The sequence below is a fragment of the Mytilus trossulus genome, chromosome 6, assembly GCF_036588685.1.
Source record: "Mytilus trossulus isolate FHL-02 chromosome 6, PNRI_Mtr1.1.1.hap1, whole genome shotgun sequence".
NCBI lineage: Eukaryota > Metazoa > Mollusca > Bivalvia > Mytilida > Mytilidae > Mytilus > Mytilus trossulus.
The window spans coordinates 51,338,183-51,362,238 of record NC_086378.1 but is presented as its reverse complement, the minus strand read 5'-3'; the positions used below and the strand labels follow the sequence as shown (position 1 = coordinate 51,362,238).

Genomic DNA, 24,056 nt, shown 5'->3' with positions numbered 1-24,056 from the left:
TTGAAGCATAGATTGTTCTTTAGTTATTTACACAAAAATGTTTATTTGAATAACAAGGCATATCCAATCAGTAATGAAAGACATGCAGAGTTTGCTAATAAAGGAAAACTCACCATCTTGAAAGCGGAACAATAAATCAAGAAATTTGCCTTATGCCTTACCCTTTTAAGAAGAAAGGTCATATGAAAGTGGTGTTCGAAAAATAAAGACACAAAGTTACCTTAAATAACAAGTGACAAATGAAGAACATATTATTGTCCATTTTTGTCCATTTACACAATCAACTTTATAATACATACAGACCTCATATCTTTGTAATAATTGTTCTATTGTATCTATCACACCTTCATTTATAATGTCTTCATCTAACACCCCAGTCTTGCCCTTGTAACACCCTAGTCAGGCATTTGTGACATCCTAGTCATACACAATCAACTATATAATACATACAGAAACATCATATCTTTGTAATAATGTTTTATTGTATCTATCACAGCTTCATTTATAATGTCTTCATCTAACACCCCAGTCATGCCCTTCTAACACCCCAGTCCGGCATTTGTGACATCCTAGTCATACACATTCAACTTTATAATACATACAGACATCATAGCTTTGCAATAATTGTTCTATTGTATCTATCACACCTACATATATAAGGTCTACATCTAACACCCCAGTCATGCCCTCATAACATCCTAGTCAGGCATTTGTGACATTCTAGTCATACACCATCAACTATATAATACATACAGAAACATCATATCTTTGTAATAATGTTCTATTGTATCTATCACAGCTTCATTTATAATGTCTTCATCTAACACCCCAGTCATGCCCTTCTAACACCCCAGTCTGGCATTTGTGACATCCTAGTCATACACATTCAACTTTATAATACATACAGACATCATATCTTTGTAATAATTGTTCTATTGTATCTATCACACCTTCATTTATTATGTCTTCATCTCACTGTTCTAACACCCCAGTCATGCCCTCATAACATCCTAGTCAGGCATTTGTGACATTCTAGTCATACACCATCAACTATATAATACATACAGAAACATCATATCTTTGTAATAATGTTCTATTGTATCGATCACACCTTCATTGATAATGTCTTCCTCTTACACCCGAGTCATGCCCTTGTACCATCCTAGTCTGGCAGTTGTGACATCCTAGTCATACACAATCAACTATATAATACATACAGACATCATATCTTTGTAATAATTGTTCTATTGTATCTATCACACCTTCATTTATTATGTCTTCATCTCACTGTTCTAACACCCCAGTCATGCCCTTGTAACACCCTAATCAGGCATTTGTGACATCCTAGTCCTACACACTCAACTATATAATACATACAGACATCATATCTTGTAATAATTTTTCTATTGTATCTATCACACCTACATATACAAGGTTTACATCTAACACCCCAGTCATGCTCCATAACACCCTAGTCAGGCATTTGGGACATCCTAGTCATACACAATCAACTATACAATACATACAAACATCATATCATTTCAATAATTGTTCTATTGTATCTATCACACCTTCATTTATAATGTCTTCATCTAACATCCCAGTCATGCCCTTCTAACACCCCAGTCTGGCATTTGTGACATCCTAGTCATACACATTCAACTTAAAATACATACAGACATCATATCTTTGTAATAATTGTTTTATTGTATCTATCACACCTTCATTTATAATGTCTTCATCTATCACCCCAGTCATGCCCTTGTAACACCCTAGTCAGGCATTTGTGACATCCTAGTCATACACAATCAACTAAACAATACATACAGACATCATATCTTTGTAATAATTGTTCTATTGTATCTATCACACCTTCATTTATAATGTCTTCATCTAACACCCCAGTCTTGCTCTTGTAACACCCTAGTCTGGCAGTTGTGACATCCTAGTCATACACAATCAACTATATAATACATACAGACATCATATCTTTGTAATAATTGTTCTATTGTATCTATCATATGATAAATCATATGACTTTAAAAAAAAATTGACTCTGACGCCATGTCTATAGGTCACAGTATCATTATTGTTACATGATATATCATCTGACTGTGATAGATTGACTTTGACACTATGTCTATTGGCCACAGTACCACTAGTGGTACAGGATAAATCATCTGACTGTTATATATTTATTCTGACGCCTTTTCTTTTGTTCAAGGTATCATTATTGTTACAGGATAAATCATCTGCCTGTGATAGATTGACTCTGACACCATGTCTATAGGTCACAGTATCATTATTGATACGGGATAAATCATCTGACTGTGATAGATTGACTCTGACACCATGTCTATAGGTCACAGTATCATTATTATTACAGGATAAATCATCTGACAGTGATAGATTGACTCTGACACTATGTCTATAAGTCACGGTATCCTTATTGTTACAGGATAAATCAGCTGACTGTGATATATTGACTCTGACAGTATGTCTATAGGTCACAGTATCATTATTGTTACAGGATAAATCATATGACTGTGATAAATTGACTCTGACGCCATGTCTATAGGTCACAGTATCATTATTATTACGGGATAAATCATCTGACTGTGATAAATTGACTCTGACACTATGTCTTTAGGCCACAGTACCATTATTGCTACAGAATAAATCACCCGACTGTGATAGATTGACTATGACACCATGTCTATAGGCCACAGTACCATTTTTTATAAAGGATAAATCATCTGACTGTGATAGATAGACTCTGACAATATGTCTATAGGTCAAAGTATCATTATTGTTACAGGATAAATCATCTGACTGTGATAGACTGATTCTTACACTATGTCTATAACTCACAGTATCATTATTGTTACAGGATAAATCATCGGACTGTGATAGATTGATTCTGACACTATGTCTATATGTCACAGTATCATTATTGTTACAGGATAAATCATATGACTGTGATAGATTGTCTCTGACATCATGTCTATAGGTGACAGTATCATTATTGTTACATGATAAATCATATGACTGTGATAAATTCACTCTGACGCCATGTCTATAGGTCACAGTATCATTATTATAACGGGATAAATCATCTGACTGTGATAAATTGACTATGACACCATGTCTATAGGTCACAGTATCATTATTGTTACAGAAGATATCATCTGACTGTAATAGATTGACTCTGACACTATGTCTATTGGCCACAGTACCACTGGTGGTACAGGATAAATCATCTGACTGTAATAGGTTTACTCTGACGCCATTTCTTTTGATCAAGGCATCATTATTGTTACAGGATAAATCATCGGACTGTGATAGATTGACTCTGACACCATCTCTTTGGGTCACAGTATCATTATTGTTACGGGATAAATCATCTGACTGTGATAGATTGACTCTGACACCATGTCTATAGGTCACAGTATCATTATTATTACGGGATAAATCATCTGACTGTGATAGATTGACTCTGACACCACGTCTATAGGCCACAGTACCATTTTTGTTACAGGATAAATCATCTGACTGTGATATATTGACTCTGACACTATGTCTATAGGTCACAGTATCATTATTGTTACAGGAAAATCATCTGACTGTGATAGATTGACTCTCACACCATGTCTATAGGTCACAGTATCATTATTATTACGGGATAAATCATCTGACTGTGATAGATTGACTCTGACACCAAGTCTATAGGCCACAGTACCATTTTTGTTACAGGATCAATCATCTGACTGTGATAGATTGACTCTGACACCATTTCTATTGGTCAAGGTATCATTATTGTTACAGGATAAATCATCGGACTGTGATAGATTGATTCTGACACTATGTCTATAGGTCACAGTATCATTATTGTTACAGGATAAATCATCTGACTGTGATAGATTGACTCTGACACCAAGTCTATAGGCCACAGTACCATTTTTGTTACAGGATAAATCATCTGACTGTGATAAATTTACTCTGACACTATGTCTATAGGTCACAGTATCCTTATTGTTACAGGATAAATCATCTGACTGTGATAGATTGACTCTCACACTATGTATATTGGCCAAAGTACCATTATTGGTACAAGATAAATCATCTGAATGTGATAGATTGACTCTCACACTATGTATATTGGCCAAAGTACCATTATTGGTACAAGATAAATCATCTGACTGTGATAGATTGACTCTGACACTATGTCTATAGGTCACAGTATCATTATTATTACGGGATAAATCATCTGACTGTGATAGATTGACTCTGACACCAAGTCTATAGGCCACAGTACCATTTTTGTTACAGGATCAATCATCTGACTGTGATAGATTGACTCTGACACCATGTCTATAGGTCACAGTATCCTTATTGTTACAGGATAAATCATCTGACTGTGATATATTGACTCTGACAGTATGTCTATAGGTCACAGTATCATTATTGTTACAGGATAAATCATCTGACTGTGATAGATTGACTCTCACACTATGTATATTGGCCAAAGTACCATTATTGGTACAAGATAAATCATCTGACTGTGATAGATTTACTCTGACACCATTTCTATTGGTCAAGGTATCATTATTGTTACAGGATAAATCATCGGACTGTGATAGATTGATTCTGACACTATGTCTATAGGTCACAGTATCATTATTGTTACAGGATAAATCATATGACTGTGATAGATTGTCTCTGACATCATGTCTATAGGTGACAGTATCATTATTGTTACGGGATAAATCATCTGACTGTGATAGATTGACTCTGACACCATGTCTATAGGTCACAGTATCATTATTATTACGGGATAAATCATCTGACTGTGATAGATTGACTCTGACACCACGTCTATAGGCCACAGTACCATTTTTGTTACAGGATAAATCATCTGACTGTGATATATTGACTCTGACACTATGTCTATAGGTCACAGTATCATTATTGTTACAGGAAAATCATCTGACTGTGATAGATTGACTCTCACACCATGTCTATAGGTCACAGTATCATTATTATTACGGGATAAATCATCTGACTGTGATAGATTGACTCTGACACCAAGTCTATAGGCCACAGTACCATTTTTGTTACAGGATCAATCATCTGACTGTGATAGATTGACTCTGACACCATTTCTATTGGTCAAGGTATCATTATTGTTACAGGATAAATCATCGGACTGTGATAGATTGATTCTGACACTATGTCTATAGGCCACAGTACCATTATTGCTACAGAATAAATCACCCGACTGTGATAGATTGACTATGACACCATGTCTATAGGCCACAGTACCATTTTTTATAAAGGATAAATCATCTGACTGTGATAGATAGACTCTGACAATATGTCTATAGGTCAAAGTATCATTATTGTTACAGGATAAATCATCTGACTGTGATAGACTGATTCTTACACTATGTCTATAATTCACATTATCATCATTGTTACAGGATAAATCATCTGACTGTGATAGATTGATTCTGACACTATGTCTATAGGTCACAGTATCATCATTGTTACAGGATAAATCATCTGACTCTGATAAATTGACTCTGACACCATGTCTATAGGTCATAGTATCATTATTGTTACAGGATAAATCATCTGACTGTGATAGATTGTCTCTGACATCATGTCTATAGGTGACAGTATCATTATTGTTACAGGATAAATCATCTGACTGTGATAGATTAACTCTGACATCATGTCTATAGGTCACAGTATCATTATTGTTACAGAAGATATCATCTGACTGTAATAGATTGACTCTGACACTATGTCTATTGGCCACAGTACCACTGGTGGTACAGGATAAATCATCTGACTGTAATAGGTTTACTCTGACGCCATTTCTTTTGATCAAGGCATCATTATTGTTACAGGATAAATCATCGGACTGTGATAGATTGACTCTGACACCATCTCTTTAGGTCACAGTATCATTATTGTTACGGGATAAATCATCTGACTGTGATAGATTGACTCTGACACCATGTCTATAGGTCACAGTATCATTATTATTACGGGATAAATCATCTGACTGTGATAGATTGACTCTGACACTATGTCTATAGGTCACAGTATCCTTATTGTTACAGGATAAATCATCTGACTGTGATATATTGACTCTGACAGTATGTCTATAGGTCACAGTATCATTATTGTTACAGGATAAATCATCTGACTGTGATAGATTGACTCTCACACTATGTATATTGGCCAAAGTACCATTATTGGTACAAGATAAATCATCTGACTGTGATAGATTTACTCTGACACCATTTCTATTGGTCAAGGTATCATTATTGTTACAGGATAAATCATCGGACTGTGATAGATTGATTCTGACACTATGTCTATAGGTCACAGTATCATTATTGTTACAGGATAAATCATATGACTGTGATAGATTGTCTCTGACATCATGTCTATAGGTGACAGTATCATTATTGTTACGGGATAAATCATCTGACTGTGATAGATTGACTCTGACACCATGTCTATAGGTCACAGTATCATTATTATTACGGGATAAATCATCTGACTGTGATAGATTGACTCTGACACCACGTCTATAGGCCACAGTACCATTTTTGTTACAGGATAAATCATCTGACTGTGATATATTGACTCTGACACTATGTCTATAGGTCACAGTATCATTATTGTTACAGGAAAATCATCTGACTGTGATAGATTGACTCTCACACCATGTCTATAGGTCACAGTATCATTATTATTACGGGATAAATCATCTGACTGTGATAGATTGACTCTGACACCAAGTCTATAGGCCACAGTACCATTTTTGTTACAGGATCAATCATCTGACTGTGATATATTGACTCTGACACTATGTCTATAGGTCACAGTATCATTATTGTTACAGGAAAATCATCTGACTGTGATAGATTGACTCTCACACCATGTCTATAGGTCACAGTATCATTATTATTACGGGATAAATCATCTGACTGTGATAGATTGACTCTGACACCAAGTCTATAGGCCACAGTACCATTTTTGTTACAGGATCAATCATCTGACTGTGATAGATTGACTCTGACACCATTTCTATTGGTCAAGGTATCATTATTGTTACAGGATAAATCATCGGACTGTGATAGATTGATTCTGACACTATGTCTATAGGTCACAGTATCATTATTGTTACAGGATAAATCATCTGACTGTGATAGATTGACTCTGACACCAAGTCTATAGGCCACAGTACCATTTTTGTTACAGGATAAATCATCTGACTGTGATAGATTTACTCTGACACCATTTCTATTGGTCAAGGTATCATTATTGTTACAGGATAAATCATCGGACTGTGATAGATTGATTCTGACACTATGTCTATAGGTCACAGTATCATTATTGTTACAGGATAAATCATATGACTGTGATAGATTGTCTCTGACATCATGTCTATAGGTGACAGTATCATTATTGTTACATGATAAATCATATGACTGTGATAAATTGACTCTGACGCCATGTCTATAGGTCACAGTATCATTATTGTTACATGATATATCATCTGACTGTGATAGATTGACTCTGACACTATGTCTATTGGCCACAGTACCACTAGTGGTACAGGATAAATCATCTGACTGTTATATATTTATTCTGACGCCTTTTCTTTTGTTCAAGGTATCATTATTGTTACAGGATAAATCATCTGCCTGTGATAGATTGACTCTGACAACCATGTCTATAGGTCACAGTATCATTATTGATACGGGATAAATCATCTGACTGTGAAAGATTGACTCTGACACCATGTCTATAGGTCACAGTATCATTATTATTACAGGATAAATCATCTGACTGTGATAGATTGACTCTGACACTATGTCTATAAGTCACGGTATCCTTATTGTTACAGGATAAATCATCTGACTGACCATGTCTATAGGTCACAGTATCATTATTATTACGGGATAAATCATCTGACTGTGATAGATTGACTCTGACACCAAGTCTATAGGTCACAGTATCCTTATTGTTACAGGATAAATCATCTGACTGTGATATATTGACTCTGACAGTATGTCTATAGGTCACAGTACCATTATTGGTACAAGATAAATCATCTGACTGTGATACATTTACTCTGACACCATTTCTATTGGTCAAGGTATCATTATTGTTACAGGATAAATCATCGGACTGTGATAGATTGATTTTGACACTATGTCTATAGGTCACAGTATCATTATTGTTACAGGATAAATCGTATGACTGTGATAGATTGTCTCTGACATCATGTCTATAGGTGACAGTATCATTATTGTTACATGATAAATCATATGACTGTGATAGATTGACTCTGACGCCATGTCTATAGGTCACAGTATCATTATTGTTACATGATATATCATCTGACTGTGATAGATTGACTCTGACACTATGTCTATTGGCCACAGTACCACTAGTGGTACAGAATAAATCATCTGACTGTGATATATTTACTCTGACGCCTTTTCTTTTGTTCAAGGTATCATTATTGTTACAGGATAAATCATCTGACTGTGATAGATTGACTCTGACACCATGTCTATAGGTCACAGTGTCATTATTGATAAGGGATAAATCATCTGACTGTGATAGATTGACTCTTACACCATGTCTATAGGCCACAGTGCCATTTTTGTTACAGGATAAAGTATTTGATTGTGATGGATTGACTATGACACCATATCTATAGGCCACAGTACCATTTTTGTTACAGGATGAATCATCTGACTGCGATAGATTGACTCTGACACTATGTCTATAGGTCAAAGTATCATTATTGTTACAGGATAAATCGTATGACTGTGATAGATTGACACTGACATCATGTCTATAGGTGACAGTATCAATACCGTTACAGGATAAATCATCTGACTGTGATTGATTGACTCTGACACTAAGTCTATTGGCCACAGTACCACTAGTGGTACAGGATAATTCATCTGACTGTGACAGATTTACTCTGACGCCATTTCTATTGGTCAAGGTACCATTACTGTTATAGGATAAATAATCTGACTGTGATAGATTGACTCTGACACCATTTCTATAGGTCACATTATCATTATTGTTACAGGATAAATCATCGTACTGTGATAGATTGACTCAGACAACATGTCTATAGGTCACAGTATCATTATTTTTCCGGGATAAATCATCTGACTGTGATAGATTGACTCTTACACCATGTCTATAGGTCACAGTATCATTATTATTACGGGATAAATCATCTGACTGTGATAAATTGACTCTGACACTATGTCTATAGGCCACAGTACCATTATTGCTACAGAATAAATCACCCGACTGTGATAGATTGACTTTGACACCTATCTATAGGCCACAGTACCATTTTTTATAAAGGATAAATCATCTGACTGTGATAGATAGACTCTGACAATATGTCTATAGGTCAAAGTATCATTATTGTTACAGGATAAATCATCTGACTGTGATAGACTGATTCTTACACTATGTCTATAACTCACAGTATCATCATTGTAACAGGATAAATCATCTGACTGTGATAGATTGATTCTGACACTATGTCTATAGGTCACAGTATCATCATTGTTACAGGATAAATCATCTGACTATGATAAATTGACTCTGACACCATGTCTATAGGTCAAAGTATCATTATTGTTACGGGATAAATAATCTGACTTTGATAGATTGACTCTGAATCCATTTCTATTGGTGAAGGTATCATTATTGTTACAGGATAAATCATCTGACTGTGATAGATTGACTCTGACACCATGTCTATAGGTCATAGTATCATTATTGTTACGGGATAAATATTCTGACTGTGATAGATTGACTCTGACACCATGTCTATAGGTCAAAGTATCATTATTATACGGGATAAATCAACTGACAGATATAGATTCACTTTGACACCACGTCTTTAGGCAACAGTAACATTATTGTTACAGGATAAATCATCGGACTGTGATAGATTGATTCTGACACTATGTCTACAGGTCACAGTATCATTATTCTTATAGGATAAACCATCTGACTGTGATAGATTGTCTCTGACATCATGTGTATAGGTGACAGTATCATTATTGTTACGGGATAAATCATCTGACTGTGATAGATTGACTCTTACACCATGTCTATAGGTGACAGTATCATTATTATTACGGGATAAATCATTTCACTGTGATAAATTTACTCTGACACTATGTCTATAGGCCACAGTACCATTATTGCTACAGAATAAATCACTTGACTGTGATATATCGACTCCGACACCACGTCTATAGGCCATAGTGCCATTTTTGTTACAGGATAAATCATCTGACTGTGATAGATTAACTCTGACATCATGTCTATAGTCACAGTATCATTATTGTTACAGGAGATATCATCTGACTGTAATAGATTGACTCTGACACTATGTCTATTGACAACAGTACCACTAGTGGTACAGGATAAATCATCTGACTGTGATATATTTACTCTGACGCCATTTCTTTTGGTCAAGGTATCATTATTGTTACAGGAAAAACCATCTGACTGTGATAGATTGACTCTGACACCATGTCTTTAGGTCATAGTATCATTATTGTTACGGGATAAATCATCTGACTGTGATAGATTGACTCTTACACCATGTCTATAGGTCACAGTATCATTATTATTACGGGATAAATCATCTGACTGTGATAAATTGACTCTGACATCATGTCTATAATTCACAGTATCATTATTGTTACAGGATAAATCATATGACTGTGATAGATTGACTCTGACATCATGTCTATAGGTCACAGTATCATTATTGTTACAGGATAAATCATCGGACTGTGATAGATTGACTCAGACAACATGTCTATAGGTCACAGTATCATTATTATTACGGGATAAATCATCTGACTGTGATAAATTGACTCTGACATCATGTCTATAATTCACAGTATCATTATTTTTCCGGGATAAATCATCTGACTGTGATAGATAGACTCTGACAATATGTCTATAGGTCAAAGTATCATTATTGTTACAGGATAAATCATCTGACTGTGATAGATTGATTCTGACACTATGTCTATAGGTCACAGTATCATCATTGTTACAGGATAAATCATCTGACTCTGATAAATTGACTCTGACACCATGTCTATAGGTCACAGTATCATTATTGTTACGGGATAAATAATCTGACTGTGATAGATTGACTCTGAATCCATTTCTTTTGGTGAAGGTATCATTATTGTTACAGGATAAATCATCTGACTGTGATAGATTGACTCTGACACCATGTCTATAGGTCATAGTATCATTATTGTTACGGGATAAATATTCTGACTGTGATAGATTGACTCTGACACCATGTCTATAGGTCATAGTATCATTATTGTTACGGGATAAATATTCTGACTGTGATAGATTGACTCTGACACCATGTCTATAGGTCAAAGTATCATTATTATTACGGGATAAATCATCTGACTGTGATAGATTGACTCTTACACCATGTCTATAGGTGACAGTATCATTATTATTACGGGATAAATCATTTCACTGTGATAAATTTACTCTGACACTATGTCTATAGGCCACAGTACCATTATTCCTACAGAATAAATCACTTGACTGTGATAGATCGACTCGGACACCACGTCTATAGGCCACATTGACATTTTTGTTACAGGATAAATCATCTGACTGTGATAGATTAACTCTGACATCATGTCTATAGGTCACAGTATCATTATTGTTACAGGAGATATCATCTGACTGTAATAGATTGACTCTGACACTATGTCTATTGACAACAGTACCACTAGTGGTACAGGATAAATCATCTGACTGTGATATATTTACTCTGACGCCATTTCTTTTGGTCAAGGTATCATTATTGTTACAGGAAAAATCATCTGACTGTGATAGATTTACTCTGACACCATGTCCATAGGTCACAGTATCATTATTGTTACTGGATAAATCATCTGACTGTGATAGATTGACTCTTACACCATGTCTATAGGTCACAGTATCATTATTATTACGGGATAAATCATCTGACTGTGATAAATTGACTCTGACACCATGTCTATAGGCCACAGTACCATTATTGCTACAGAATAAATCACCTGACTGTGATAGATTGACTCTGACACCATGTCTATAGGCCACAGTGCCATTTTTGTAACAGGATAAATCATTTGACTGTGATAGATTGACTATGACACCATGTCTATAGGCCACAGTACCATTTTTTATAAAGGATAAATCATCTGACTGTGATAGATTGACTCTGACAATATGTCTATAGGTCAAAGTATCATTATTGTTACAGGATAAATCATCTGACTGTGATAGATTGACTCTGACACCATGTCTATAGGTCATAGTATCATTATTGTTACGGGATAAATATTCTGACTGTGATAGATTGACTCTGACACCATGTCTTTAGGTCATAGTATCATTATTGTTACGGGATAAATATTCTGACTGTGATAGATTGACTCTGACACCATGTCTATAGGTCAAAGTATCATTATTATTACGGGATAAATCATCTGACTGTGATAGATTGACTCTTACACCATGTCTATAGGTGACAGTATCATTATTATTACGGGATAAATCATTTCACTGTGATAAATTTACTCTGACACTATGTCTATAGGCCACAGTACCATTATTCCTACAGAATAAATCACTTGACTGTGATAGATCGACTCGGACACCACGTCTATAGGCCACATTGACATTTTTGTTACAGGATAAATCATCTGACTGTGATAGATTAACTCTGACATCATGTCTATAGGTCACAGTATCATTATTGTTACAGGAGATATCATCTGACTGTAATAGATTGACTCTGACACTATGTCTATTGACAACAGTACCACTAGTGGTACAGGATAAATCATCTGACTGTGATATATTTACTCTGACGCCATTTCTTTTGGTCAAGGTATCATTATTGTTACAGGAAAAATCATCTGACTGTGATAGATTTACTCTGACACCATGTCCATAGGTCACAGTATCATTATTGTTACTGGATAAATCATCTGACTGTGATAGATTGACTCTTACACCATGTCTATAGGTCACAGTATCATTATTATTACGGGATAAATCATCTGACTGTGATAAATTGACTCTGACACCATGTCTATAGGCCACAGTACCATTATTGCTACAGAATAAATCACCTGACTGTGATAGATTGACTCTGACACCACGTCTATAGGCCACAGTGCCATTTTTGTAACAGGATAAATCATCTGACTGTGATAGATTGACTATGACACCATGTCTATAGGCCACAGTACCATTTTTTATAAAGGATAAATCATCTGACTGTGATAGATTGACTCTGACAATATGTCTATAGGTCAAAGTATCATTATTGTTACAGGATAAATCATCTGACTGTGATAGATTGATTCTTACACTATGTCTATATGTCACAGTATCATCATTGTTACAGGATAAATCATCTGACTGTGATAGATTGATTCTGACAATTTGTCTATAGGTCACAGTATCATCATTGTTACAGGAGAAATCATCTGACTGTGATAAATTGACTCTGACACCATGTCTATAGGTCAGTGTATCATTATTGTTACGGGATAAATAATCTGACTGTGATAGATTGACTCTGACACCATGTCTTTAGGTGACAGTATCATTATTGTTACAGAATAAATCATCTGACTGTGATGGATTGACTCTGACACTATGTCTATTGGCCACAGTACCACTAGTGGTACAGGATAAATCATCTGACTGTGATAGATTTACTCTAACGCCATTTCTTTTGGTCAAGGTATCATTATTATTACGGGATAAATCATCTGACTGTGATAGATTGACTGTGACACCATTTCTATCGGTCAAGGTATCATTTTTGTTACAGGATAAATCATCTGACTGTGATATATTGACTCTGACACCATGTCTATAGGTCACAGTATCATTATTGTTACGGGATAAATAATCTGACTGTGATAGATTGACTCTGACATCATGTCTATAGGTGACAGTATCATTATTGTTACAGGATAAATCATCTGACTGTGATGGATTGACTCTGACACTATGTCTATTGGCCACAGTACCACTAGTGGTACAGGATAAATCATCTGACTGTGATAGATTTACTCTAACGCCATTTCTTTTGGTCAAGGTATCATTATTGTTACAGGAAAAATCATCTGACTGTGATAGATTGACTCTGACACCATGTCAATAGGTCACAGTATCATTATTGTTACGGGATAAATCAACTGACTGTGATAGATTGACTCTGACATCATGTCTATAGGTGACAGTATCATTATTGTTACAGGATAAATCATCTGACTGTGATGGATTGACTCTGACACTATGTCTATTGACCACAGTACCACTAGTGGTACAGGATAAATCATCTGACTGTGATAGATTTACTCTGACGCCATTTCTATTTGTCATGGTATCATTATTGTTACAGGATAAATCATCTGACTGTGATAGATTGACTCTGACACCATGTCTATAGGTCACAGTATCATTATTGTTACGGATAAATAATCTGACTGTGATAGATTGACTCTGACACCATGTCTATAGGTCACAGTATCATTATTATTACGGGATAAATCAACTGACAGATATAGATTGACTTTGACACCACGTCTTTAGGCCACAGTGACACTATGTCTACAGGTCACAGTATCATTAATGCTATAGGATTAACCATCTGACTGTGATAGATTGTCTCTGACATCATGTCTATAGGTGACAGTATCATTATTGTTACAAGATAAATCATCTGACTGTGATAGATTAATTCTGACACCATGTTTATAAGTCACAGTATCATTATTATTACAGGATATATCATCTGACTGTGATAGATTTACTCTGAATCCATTTCTTTTGGTCAAGGTATCATAATGGTTACAGGAAAAATCATCTGATTGTGATAGATTGACTCTGACACCATGTCTATAGTTCACAGTATCATTATTGGTACGAGATAAATCATCTGACTGTGATAGATTGACTCTGACATCATGTCTATAATTCACAGTATCATTATTGTTACAGGATAAATCATATGACTGTGATATATTGACTCTGACATCATGTCTATAGGTGACAGTATCATTATTGTTACAGGATAAATCATCTGACTGTGATGGATTGACTCTGATACTATGTCTATTGGCCACAGTACAACTAGTGGTACAGGATAAATCATTTGACTGTGATAGATTTACTCTGACGCCATTTCTATTGGTCAAGGTATCATTATTGTTACATGATAAATCATCTGACTGTGATAGATTGACTCTGACACCATGTCTATAGGTCACAGTATCATTATTGTTACGCGATAAATAATCTGACTGTGATAGATTCACTCTGACACCATGTCTATAGGTCACAGTATCATTATTGTTACGGGATAAATCACCTGACAGTGATAGATTGACTCTGACACCACGTCTATAGGCCACAGTACCATTTTTGTTACAGGATAAATCATCTGACTGTGATAGATGGACTCTGATACTATGTCTATACGTCAAAGTATCTTATTGTTACAGGATAAATCATCTTGCTGTGATAGATTGATTCTGACACTATGTCTATAGCTCACAGTATCATTATTGTTATAGGATAAACCATCTGACTGTGATAGATTGTCTCTGACATCATGTCTATAGGTGACAGTATCATTATTGCTACAAGATAAATCATCTGACTGTGATAGATTAACTCTGACACCATGTTTATAAGTCACAGTATCATTATTATTACAGGATATATCATCTGACTGTGATAGATTGACTCTGACACTATGTCTATTGGCCACAGTACCACTAGTGGTACAGGATAAATCATCTGACTGTGATAGATTTACTCTGACGCCATTTCTTTTGGTCAAGGTATCATAATGGTTACAGGAAAAATCATCTGACTGTGATAGATTGACTCTGACACCATGTCTATAGGTCACAGTATCATTATTGTTACGGGATAAATCATCTGACTGTGATAGATTGACTCTGACATCATGTCTATAGGTGACAGTATCATTATTGTTACAGGATAAATCATCTGACTGTGATAGATTGACTCTGACACTATGTCTATTGGCCACAGTACAACTAGTGGTACAGGATAAATCATCTGACTGTGATAGATTTACTCTGACGCCATTTCTATTGGTCAAGGTATCATTATTGTTACAGGATAAATCATCTAACTGTGATAGATTGACTCTAACACCATGTCTATTGGTCACAGTATCATTATTGTTACGCGATAAATAATCTGACTGTGATAGATTCACTCTGAAACCATGTCTATAGGTCACAGTATCATTATTATTACGGGATAAATCAACTGACAGTGATAGATTGACTCAGACACCACGTCTATATGCCACAGTACCATTTTTGTTACAGGATAAATCATCTGACTGTGATAGATGGACTCTGATACTATGTCTTTACGTCGAAGTATCTTATTGTTACAGGATAAATCATCTGGCTGTGATAGATTGATTCTGACACTATGTCTATAGCTCACAGTATTGTGATATGTTTACTCTGACGCCATTTCTTTTGGTCAAGATATCATTATTGTTACAGGATAATTCATCGGACTGTGATAGATTGTCTCTGACACCATGTCTATAGGTCACAGTATCATTATTGTTACGGGATAAATTATCTGACTGTGATAGATTGACTCTTACACGATGTCTATAGGTCACAGTATCATTATTATTACGGGATAAATCATCTGACTGTGATAAATTGATTCTGACACTATGTCTATAGGCCACAGTACCAGTATTGCTAGAGAATAAATCACCTGACTGTGATAGATTGACTCTGACACCACGTCTATATGCCACAGTGCCATTTTTGTAACAGGATAAATCATCTGACTGTGATAGATTGACTATGACACCATGTCTATAGGCCACAGTACCGTTTTTGTTACAGGATAAATCATCTGACTGTGATAGATTGACTCTAACACTATGTCTATAGGTCAAAGTATCATTATTGTTACAGGATAAATCATCTGACTGTGATAGATTGATTCTGACACTATGTCTATAGGTCACAGTATCATTATTGTTACAGGATAAATCATCTGACTTGTGATAGATTGACTCTGACACCATGTCTATAGGTCATAGTATCATTATTGTTACGGGATAAATAATCTGACTGTGATAGATTGACTGTGACACCATGTCTATAGGTCACAGTATCGTTATTATTACGGGATAAATCATCTGACTCTGATAGATTGACTCTGACACCATTTCTATTGGTCACAGTATCATTATTGTTATAGGATAAATCATCTGACTGTGATAGATTAACTCTGACATCATGTCCATAGGTGACAGTATCATTATTGTTACAAGATAAATCATCTGACTGTGATAGATTGACTCTGACACCATGTTTATAGGTCACAGTATCATTATTGTTACAGGATATATCATTTGACTGTGATAGATTGACTCTGACACTATGTCTATAGGCCACAGTATCATTATTGTTACAGGATAAATCATCTGACTGTGATAGATTGTCTCTGACATTATGTCTATAGGTGACAGTATCATTATTGTTACAGGATAAATCATATGACTGTGATAGATTGACTCTGACGCCATTTCTTTTGGTCAAGGTATCATTATTGTTACAGGAAAAATCATCTGACTGTGCTAGATTGACTCTGACACCATGTCTATAGTTCACAGTATCATTATTGTTACGGGATAAATCATCTGACTGTGATAGATTGACTCTGACATCATGTTTATAGGTGCCGGTATCATTATTGTTACAGGATAAATCATCTGACTGTCATGGGATGACTCTGACACTATGTCTATTGGCCACAGTGGTACAGGATAAATCATCTGACTGTGATAGATTTACTCTGACGCCATTTTCTATTGGTCAAGGTATCATTATTGTTACAGGATAAATCATCTGACTGTGATAGATTGACTCTGACACCATGTCTATAGGTCACAGTATCATTATTGTTACGCGATAAATAATCTGACTGTGATAGATTCACTCTGACACAATGTCTATAGGTCACAGTATCATTATTATTACGGGATAAATCACCTGACAGTGATAGATTGACTCTGACACCACGTCTATAGGCCACAGTGCCATTTTTGTTACAGGATAAATCATCTGACTGTGATAGATTGACTATGGCACGATGTCTATAGGCCACAGTACCATTTTTGTTACAGGATAAATCATCTGACTGTGATAGATGGACTCTGACACTATGTCTATACGTCAAAGTATCTTATTGTTACAGGATAAATCATCTGACTGTTATAGATTGACTCTGACACTGTGTCTATAGGTCACATTATCATTATTGTTACAGGATAAATCATCTGGCTGTGATAGATTGATTCTGACACTATGTCTTTAGCTCACAGTATTGTGATATGTTTACTCTGACGCCATTTCTTTTGGTCAAGGTATCATTATTGTTACAGGATAATTCATCGGACTGTGATAGATTGACTCTGACACCATGTCTATAGGTCACAGTATCATTATTGTTACGGGATAAATCATCTGACTGTGATAGAATGACTCTTACACCATGTCTATAGGTCACAGTATCATTATTATTACGGTATTAATCATCTGTCTGTGATAAATTGACTCTGACACTATATCTATAGGCCACAGTACCATTATTGCTACAGAATAAATCACCTGACTGTGATATATTGACTCTGACACCACATGTATAGGCCACAGTGCCATTTTTGTTACAGGATAAATTTTCTGATGGTGATAGATTGACTATGACACCATGTCTATAGGCCACAGTACCATTTTTGTTACAGGATAAATCCTCTGACTGTGATAGATTGACTCTGACACTATGTCTATAGGTCAAAGTATCATTATTGTTACAGGATAAATCATCTGACTGTGATAGATTGATTCTGACACTATGTCTATAGGTCACAGTATCATTATTGTTACAGGATAAATCATCTGACTGTGATAGATTGACTCTGACACCATGTCTATAGGTCACAGTATCATTATTGTTACGGGATAAATAATCTGACTGTGATATATTGACTCTGACACCATGTCTATAGGTCACAGTATCGTTATTATTACGGGATAAATCATCTGACTGTGATAGATTGACTCTGACACCATTTCTATTGGTCACAGTATCATTATTGTTATAGGATAAATCATCTGACTGTGATAGATTGTTTCTGACATCATGTCTATAGGTGACAGTATCATTATTGTTACAAGATAAATCATATGACTGTGATAGATTGACTCTGACACTGTGTCTATTGGCCACAGTACAACTAGTGGTACAGGATAAATCATCTTACTGTGATAGATTTACTCTGACGCCATTTCTATTGGTCAAGGTATCATTATTGTAACAGGATAAATCATCTGACTGTGATAGGCTGACTCTGACACCATGTCCATAGGTCAGAGTATCATTATTGTTACGGGATAAATAATCTGACTGTGATAGATTGACTCTGACACAATGTCTATAGGTCACAGTATGATTATTATTACGGGATAAATCATATGACAGTGATAGATTGACTCTGACACCATGTTTATATGTCACAGTATCATTATTGTTACGGGATAAATCATCTGACTGTGATATATTGACTCTGACACTATGTCTATTGGCCAAAGTACCACAAGTGGTACAGGATAAATCATCTGACTGTGACATATTTACTCTGACGCCATTTCTATTGGTCAAGGTATCATTATTGTTATAGATAAATCATCTGACTGTGATAGATTGACTCTGACACCATGTCTATAGGTCACAGTATCATTATTGTTACGGGATAAATAATCTGACTGATAGATCGACTCTGACACCATGTCTATAGGTCACAGTGTCATTATTATTACGGGATAAATCATCTGACTGTGATAGATTGACTCTGACACTATTTCTTTTGGTCAAGGTATCACTATTGTTACAGGATAAATCATCGGACTGTGATAGATTGATTCTGACACTATGTCTACAGGTCACAGTATCATTATTGTTATAGGATAAATCATCTGACTGTGATAGATTGATTCTGACACTATGTCTATAGGTCACATTATCATTATTGTTACAGGATAAATCATCTGACTGTGATAGATTGACTCTGACACCATTTCTATTGGTCACAGTATCATTATTGTTACGGGATAAATAATCTGACTGTGATAGATTGACTCTGACACCATGTCTATAGGTCACAGTATCATTATTGTTACAAGATAAATCATATGACTGTGATAGATTGACTCTGACACTGTGTCTATTTGCCACAGTACAACTAGTGGTACAGGATGAATCATCTGACTGTGATAGATTTACTCTGACGCCATTTCTATTGGTCAAGCTATCACAGTCAGATGATTTATTCCGTAATAAATCATCTGACTGTGATAGCTTGACTCTGACACCATTTCTATTGGTCACAGTATCATTATTGTTATATTGTCACTTAATCCTTCACTCAACACATGTACACCACTTTTGTAAATTTCACGAATTCTCGTGTGCCTATAAAAGTGACTTTTTCCACTAAATTATTTACCGATACAGGTAAATGTGCATGCAATTATTCATCACAAGTATGGGTTATAATGTCTTTACGATAATAACCGTCGGAACTAAAGCTTGTACCCATACGTCACATTTTAGGTCATCTTTTATCAGTATGTGTTTTTGTATGTCTCAGACAATTACTGATTCTGCCAACTCTTTTTCAAAATATCACATCTTATCTTTCCAAGTATGGATTTTCATGTGTTTATTACGATTGCTTTTGTGACCAAATGCTTTACCACATACATCACATCTGTAAGGTTTTTCGCCAGTATGTGTTATCATGTGTGTACGACAAGAACTGCTTTGGCCAAATTCTTTTCCACAAATATAACATGCGTAAGGTTTTTCGCCAGTATGTTTTTTCATGTGTACATTATAGTTGCTCTTGGCACTAAATTCTTTACCACATTCATCACATTTGTAAGGTTTTTCACCAGTATGTGTTCTCATGTGAATTAGACAACTATCTTTTTTGCCAAACTTTTTTTCACAAATATCACATTTGTAAGGTTTTTCGCCAGTATGTGTTCTCATGTGAGTTAGACAATTCCTTTTTCTGCGAAACTGTTTTCCACAAACATCACATCTGTAAGGTTGTTCACCAGTATGCTTTCTCATGTGAATTCGACAGGTGCTTTCTCGGTGAAACTCTTGATCACAAAAAACACATTTAAAATGTTTTTCCCCAGTATGAATTCTCATGTGTTCATTATAGTTGCCTTTCTGACCAAATTCCTTATCACATACATCACATTTGTAAGGTTTTTCGCTAGTATGTGTTCTCATGTGAACTTTACAGTTATTTTTTTGGCAAAATTCCTTTCCACAAATATCACATTTGTAAGGTTTTCCACCAGTATGGATTTTCTTGTGTATATTATAATTGCCTTTATGACCAAATACTTTTCCACATTTATCACATTTGTAAGGTGTTTCGCCAGTATGTTTTCTCAAATGAACTTTACAGTTACTGTTTTGGACAAATCCTTTTCCACAAATATCACATTTGTAAGGTTTTTCACCAGTATGGATTTTCTTGTGTATATTATAATTGCCTTTGCTACTAAATTCTTTACAACATTCATCACATTTGTAAGGTTGTTTACCAGTAAGATTTTTCATTTGACGTAGACAAGAACTTTTTCGGTGAAACTCTTTGTCTGCAGTAGCCTCTTTACTGGACATAACTAAGTGTTACAGTCTGTTCACAGATGTGTTTTTTATCTACAACATACAAATGCCAATTTATTTAAAGATGGTAGGTAAACTATGTAATAATTACAACTATAAGCAGTATGTATTGTGTACATACATTTGTACTAGAAGTCTGATTTTTTTTCATTTATCCCTGTTCAAAAAAGTATTAGGCCTAAGATCTTGCATGCCAGACGCGGGTTACATCTTCATAAGACTCTCAGTGATGCTCGAATAAAAAAAAAGTTAAATAGCCAAATCAAGTATAAATTAGAAGAGGGTCAATAATTTTTCACAGATTTTTCCAAAATACGACTACGGTAAATAGTTTTGCTTGAGTTAAAAAAATCTTTAGGATTTACAAGAATTCAGAATTACGCCAACTGTAAGTTTAAAAATATGACTATGTTTACATTTATATCAGTGATATTCATGATAACGCAGAAATGTTGACTAAAAAAATTATATCAAGACAAAACGTTGCATAGCAGAGGCGCGTTTCGTCTATAAGAGACAAACAGTTGGCACTCAAATAAAAGAAAAATAGAATTCTAAATAAATTTAAAATCTAAGAGCATTGCGTAAACAATTCCAAAATACGGCTACGGTTATAATATACACATGAGGAAGAAAACCCCTTTATAATTCGAAGAATATTGCAAATACTGCAAACTGTTATTTTTAAATTTATAAAAATTAATGAATATGAATTCTTGATAATACCTTTTTAACATCCACTATGCTCGTGTCTGTTGTGAGGTTTTAGATTTCAACAAACGTAATTTATGTGTATTAGTGGTAAATTATTAAGTTAGGGATTTCGTTACCACAAATAACTTAAAACTTGTACTTTATTCTTCCATAGCTATAAGCTTATTGACCCTTTAAATAAACTTATTCTAAATGTTAGCATTTCATCTCTGTATTTGAATATTGGTTTTATGTCCCATTTATGCCATTATGTTTTCTGGTCTGTGCGTCAGTCCGTCTGTTCGTCCGTCCGTCCATTCGTTCGTCCCGCTTCAGGTTAAAGATTGTTGGTCCAGGTAGATTAAAGATTATGGTCGAGAAGTTTTTCATGATCAGCTTGAAACTTAGTACTAATGTTCCTTGTGATATGATCTTCTTAATGCCAAATTAGAGATTATACCCCATTTTCACGGTCCACTTAACATTGAAATGATAGTGCAGATGGGGCATCCGTTTACTTAGGACACAACATTTTGTTATTGGTATAAATATAGATTTTGCTACCGTAAATTAATAGCAGACTAGACACTATTGTTATATACATATGCACTTTAATGGATCTACCATCTGTCGACGCATGTATCTTGGCGTTGAACAAGGTAATGGTTTTCTCTAACTGTTTATATGACGTCTTTCCACTGCATCCATCCATTGTATATTGGATGTGATTGATAATTTAGTCTTGATGCACGATTGTTTTTTATTTGCTTTGAACTAGCTGTCACTGACTGCGAGTCTTCTCAGATATGTACTTTTTGTTGTTGGAATGTACAAGTACCATGTCAGGTCCATGTGTTTTCTTATATGTATTTAGCCTTTTTCAACACAATTTTATAAAATTGAGAATGGACATATAGTTCGTTCATATGCTATGCTGTTACATCACTGTCCGAATTAAGTATAGGGTTGAGATTCCGCTAACATGTTTAACCCCGCCACATTTTGTATATATTTGTCTGTACCAAGTTAGGAGCCTGTAATTCAGTTGTCGTTTATTGCTGTGTTAAACATTTGTTTTTCGTTCAGTTGTTTTTACATTAATATACATGTAGTTTTGTCGTTTGGTTTCATATTTGTGATTTTGGAGTCTTTCAAAGCCGACAATGCGGCATGGGCTTTGCGTATTGTTGAAGGCTTTACAGTGACCTATAAAGATTTGTTAATTTCTGTGTCATTTGTTCTTTTGTGCAGAGTTGTCTAATTGGCAATCATACCACATCTGTGTTTTTCTGTTTTTTTTTTTTTTAAATATGATGGCATACAAACCATAAAAGTTTGAAAGATATTTGTCAAACAGTTTCACAGCATTTGCGTTCAAAACGCCTTGGGCAGTTGGAGTGACGGATAGATACTGTTACTATATATATATCTATATTCAATAACATTTC

General features: G+C 35.1%; 1 protein-coding gene across 1 annotated transcript; it reads right to left on the bottom strand.

Moving 5' to 3' along the window:
* Positions 1–20,629: 20,629 nt before the first annotated feature.
* On the bottom strand, positions 20,630–21,510 carry LOC134722785 (zinc finger protein 239-like). Its single transcript, XM_063586413.1, has one exon. It carries the CDS (start codon positions 21,508–21,510, stop codon positions 20,890–20,892), a length of 621 nt encoding a protein of 206 aa, XP_063442483.1. The 3' UTR covers positions 20,630–20,889.
* Between the last annotated feature and the right edge of the window lie 2,546 nt (positions 21,511–24,056).

Bases quoted from the DNA above. Each gene is read 5' to 3' on its own strand.
- LOC134722785 (XM_063586413.1), bottom strand. From the start codon at position 21,510: ATGAGAACACATACTAGCGAAAAACCTTACAAATGTGATGTATGTGAT.